General features: G+C 54.0%; 1 protein-coding gene across 1 annotated transcript in view; it reads right to left on the reverse strand.

The window, feature by feature from the left end:
• Nucleotides 1-16: 16 nt before the first annotated feature.
• The window catches only part of LOC104074149 (aldehyde dehydrogenase family 3 member B1-like), a gene marked incomplete at its 5' end in the record, with an annotated part of 5595 nt that continues 1010 nt past the window's right edge, over nucleotides 17-4601 (reverse strand). Inside the window, 4 exon segments of the mRNA XM_009574179.1 lie at nucleotides 17-210; nucleotides 3199-3298; nucleotides 3489-3655; nucleotides 3899-4314. Of these exon segments, the coding sequence (XP_009572474.1) occupies nucleotides 17-210; nucleotides 3199-3298; nucleotides 3489-3655; nucleotides 3899-4314 (877 nt within the window).

Here is a 4601-nt window from a genome sequence, read left to right on the forward strand (position 1 = left end):
CGGTGGCGGGGGACCCTCAGAGCAGGGTGCAGGTGCCCTTGCGCTTCACCTCGGTGGCGGTCCGGACGATCGCCAGCTTCTGCTGGTTGTAGGGCGGGTAGCGCGGGTTATTGAAGGCCTCTCGGCCCATGCTGCGGTGCAGGCAGCCACGTTGGTGGGTGAAGGTATCGAAGGTGAACCTGCCGTGGTGCTTCCCCAGGCCGCTGTTCCCTGCAACACAAGAGCACAGGTGCCCGGTTGGTGGCTGGATCTGGCCATCACTCACCAATTGATGGGCCAACAAGCCCAAAATTAAGCTCCCAGCTCCCCTCTCAAGGGCAGCACGGAGGAGGTGCTGGCGATGGAGACCGCTTCTGTCTGTGGACAGCACCACGTCTTCATCCAGCTGCTTTCTAACACCAGGGTTGGCGGGGAGGGCTGGTTGTGGCCGAGCTTCCCTGGAAAGCTATCTAAAGAGGACCATGGAGATGGCCTAGCTGGACACCCAAATGAGGGATGTTGGGAGGAGGAAGACTGGGCTGGGAGGAGGAAAGGTTCCCAACCACCCTCTCATCAGTCTGGATTTCACCATTTCGGGTAACGCGTTTAGCCCTGGTGCAAAGCTCACCACGTTAAGCCAGGCTCAGAAAAATGTTGATAGAATAAGAGTTTCGCAAAAACATCGTCTTCCCAACAGGAGGGACTGCGCATTGGAGAATTTCTGAGCCGAGGAAACCGGGCGAAGGCTGGAGCCTTTCACATCATCTTGCTGCTTTGGGAAGAGGATCCAAAGTGCCCCCAGTTTGCTGGCAGATGGGAAAAGTGGAGTGGGGGGACCAGGAATGGCCGCACATTCAGCGTGGCATGGCAGAGAACAGGCAGCAAGAGCGCTGGTCGCTGCCCTCCCATCCTCGCCCTCCAGGGAGGAAGCGGTGTTTTATACCAGCCTGAAACAGGTACATCTTGCTTAATGGATGCCCTTGGGGATGGTGGGAGGTGCATCCCCATCTCCACGGATGTTTAAGCACCTAAAACACTCAGTAAACTAGTCTTGTTTCTGTATCTTCAACTCTTCTTTTGCAGGTGCTTCCTACATCCCCTCTCAAGTTTCTGTTCCCTTTTTACTCTAATTCTGAAAACTTTATTGATTAAAAAAAAAAAAAAACCCAAACTTTTTGATCACAGAACCTCGCCTGGTGCCAGAGCGACTGGGAAGGGCATCACCGACGATGTGGTGTTGGAGCGGGCAGCAGCAGCAAGATGCTCCCGCCAGACGAGCTTCCCTACCGCAGGGATACCCTCCAAAACACGTCCCCTCCACGCTGGCTCCAGCCCCGCTACCGGCAAGACTCCAGGAGTGGAGAGGGGTGATTGTCAAGGTGGCTTTGGTGAGGCTGTGACCCATCTCCAAGGACAAGTGAAATGGCTGTTGGGAGGTGAAAGCTGGCTGCCTGGGAGCAAGCACGGGAAAGTTAGGCAGGCTGGCAGAAAATAAGGAAATCCAGCTGTGTGCTGATAACTGATGCGATAAAATTCCGTTAGCTTGAGCTTGTCAGTCTTCCTGATAAAATCCTGGTCAAGCTGATGAGTTGTTTGGTATCTCGCCCCATCAGCAGCCCCAGCATGAAGGAAGGTCACTGGGTGGCTCTCGGCCAGCTGGGCAGCTGTGTCTCGGGTGGAGAATGGGAGCTGGTTTACCATGGTAGTGAAGATCATCTGATCAAAAGTGGGTGTCTCCACCACCTAGACTCCTTCCTCTCAGAGGGAAGAGAGAAGCACTTCTGGACATGGGTTTTTTTCAGCCAAAGTAGACATCCAGAACAGGCCAGAAGAAACACAGCCCCAAAGTGCTGTTCCTGTCCGTGAGCTGTGAAATGCCATGTCACAGGGGTATCGTGGTGACTAAAAGTTTCCCTGGATTCAGGGAGAGCCTGGATAAGTACCTTAGCAAATCATTTGAGCTGGAAACAAATAGAGGCTGGAAGACTTTCAGGAAGAAATATCGTGCATGTTTGCCCTGTTCTTACTCATAGGGTTGTGGTGGAAGAATGCAGAACTAGACATAGCTTTGTTCTGAAGCCTTTAAAAGAATGAAAGGATTGTTTTCCAGCTAATGCTCTGGGTAGAAAACATCCCAAGGAGGCTCAAGAGCACTTATGTTAACTGAAACATGAGCGCTATGCAACTTAAAGCTGATACTCATTTCCTTACTTCACATTGCAGGGAATTCATGCGTGATTGCTTGAATTCATCAAGTGTAAAGCTAAAACCACTGCCTGGTGGCCAGTGTAGATACAGAGAAGACTGCGATAATGTGGGAAGCGGAGCAACAGCCTCCTCAGCTGCCTTTCTCCAGCAGGAAGCTTCAGCAAAAGGTTCAGAATCAAATTTAGACCTTTTTGGAGTCTGCCAATTTCCAAAAGCTTTGTGTGGAGCAACAGGGAGGACCATTAGAAATTGCACATATAAATAAATTTGCCTTAAAAATACCACCCTTGGGTGATTTGTCAGTTCTGAGATGGGATGATGGCAAATGCTTGTAAAGCTTCTAACCCTCATAGTACCTCCGCTAGGCTGTGATCTGGATCCCCGGCTGTCTACTCCTCAACGGTTTTATGCAATATAGGTCCCCAGGAGTTGATATAAAGGAACATGTGTACGTTTGGGAATTGACTGGAAATTGTCCTGTCTTCAGACCCGGAGTCCAAAATGGAGATCCATGAAAAACTGAAATTCTGAGTTCCTGAAAACTGTGGAGAAGTGACAATTTCTAAGTTTTCTCCTGCAGAGAAAAGGGGTAGCACAGCAGCGGGATGGGTGTGACAGGCTGGCTGCTGGCATCCTACAGAGGCACTGCATATGGAAAGGAAGGTCTAGAGATGTTTCTGTGGTGGCCACATTCAAAATTCCCTACCTTTTAAACAAGGTATTTCCACTACACAGGGAACGCTGTGCTTGGGACGGCAAACACGGAGAGAAGAAACCTCACAGTGCTCCACGCGTGTTCAGCAGAAGCAGGGCTGCAAAGCCCCAGAGCTCAGCCCTGGCGCAGTGAAGCAAAGGGCTTCTGCTGGGGTCCTACCTGGTGCAGAAGGATTTCCCTCCAGACCGTTGAGCCCCATCTCCCCCGAGAGCCTTCCTCACCGTGGCCAGCATGGCTCAGGCACCAGGGGTGGGATCAGGCACCAGGGGCAGGCAGATTGGGGGATTTGGACCTACCGATCCCACCGAAGGGCAGCGAGGTCAACGCCACGTGCATCAGGGTGTCGTTGCTGCAGAAGCCACCACTGCTTGTCCGCTCCAGGACCTGGTTCACCACCTGGGAGAGAAGCAGAGAAGGTGGACGTGGGTCTCACACCCTGTTCCCGCACCTCCAACTGCAATCCTTCCCCCACAACCAGGGCTGTCTGCTCTAAAGAAAATTTCTGGAGCGTGAACATGGCTGAATACACCTGCCAAGGAGCATGGGGCAAGCGTAGCCCTGGCTTCACACAGCCTGTACGCTATACCTTGACATCGGAGGAGAAGGCATACACAACCAGCGGCCGCTCACGGCTATTGATAAAGTCAATGGCTTCATCCACGTTGGCCACAATGATAATGGGCAAGATGGGGCCAAAGATCTCCTCCTGCATGACAGGATCAGAGGGCTGCAAGTCCACCAGCACCGTGGGAGCTGCAGAGAAAGAAACCCGAAGGCATCAGCCATGCACAGAGGTTGGCGATGACACCTTGGTCCTCTCCCCAAGACCTATACCTCCTCTAAGATAGGGCACCTTGCCAAGCTCCCCGATTCCCATGCAAACCTTCCCTAAATGTCACCTCCATTTAGAACCTCCCCTCCAGTTGTGAGACCCTCTCCAAAATCCAAGTCCACGCCATGCAAGGATGAAGACTTATGTGAAGTTCAAGCCCTCACCGATGTAGCGCTCCTCCTCGTCTGTCTGTCCTCCGATGACCACGTGCCCGCTCTGCAGCAGCGCCTGCACCCGCTGGAACTGCTTGTCCCCTGCCATGCGGGCGAAGTCGGGGGATTCCTGAGGGTTGGGGCCGTAAAACTTGGTGATGGCCTCGCGCAGGGCGGGCAGCAGCTTCTCCCGCATCTCCGCGCTGCACAGCACGTAGTCAGGCGCGATGCAGGTTTGCCCCGCGTTGAAGAAGCGGCCCCAGGCCACCCGCCGGGCCACGTTCTGCACGTCGCAGGTGTCAGACACGTAGCAGGGGTTCTTGCCCCCCAGCTCCACGCGCACGGCAGCGGCTGCCATCACGATCCTCCCCACGGAGGCGTTGCCTGAGGGCCAGGAAAAGATGCATCACGGTGAGGATCCCACCATGCTACAACCCAACCCGTGGCCTTAGTCTTATGACGAGCCAGGGCCAGGGAAGACATGTCAAGTCCCACTGCTGTCCTGCACCCACCTTGGTGTGCAGCATGCAGCTGAGCCCTCACCTCCAGCACCCTCTCCAGCTCAACCATGGCAACCCCAGCTCAGCCATTGCAAAACCCAGTTACGGCTATTAGATCCTCAGACACGTTGGTGGCAGATCCTCCACTGGATCCTGACACCAGATCCCCAACGCAAGCCCTGCCTGGTTGCAGGCAGGCTTGCCGGCGGCACACC

This window comes from Fulmarus glacialis, unplaced genomic scaffold (assembly GCF_000690835.1).
Source record: "Fulmarus glacialis isolate BGI_N327 unplaced genomic scaffold, ASM69083v1 scaffold5573, whole genome shotgun sequence".
NCBI classification, from domain to species: domain Eukaryota; kingdom Metazoa; phylum Chordata; class Aves; order Procellariiformes; family Procellariidae; genus Fulmarus; species Fulmarus glacialis.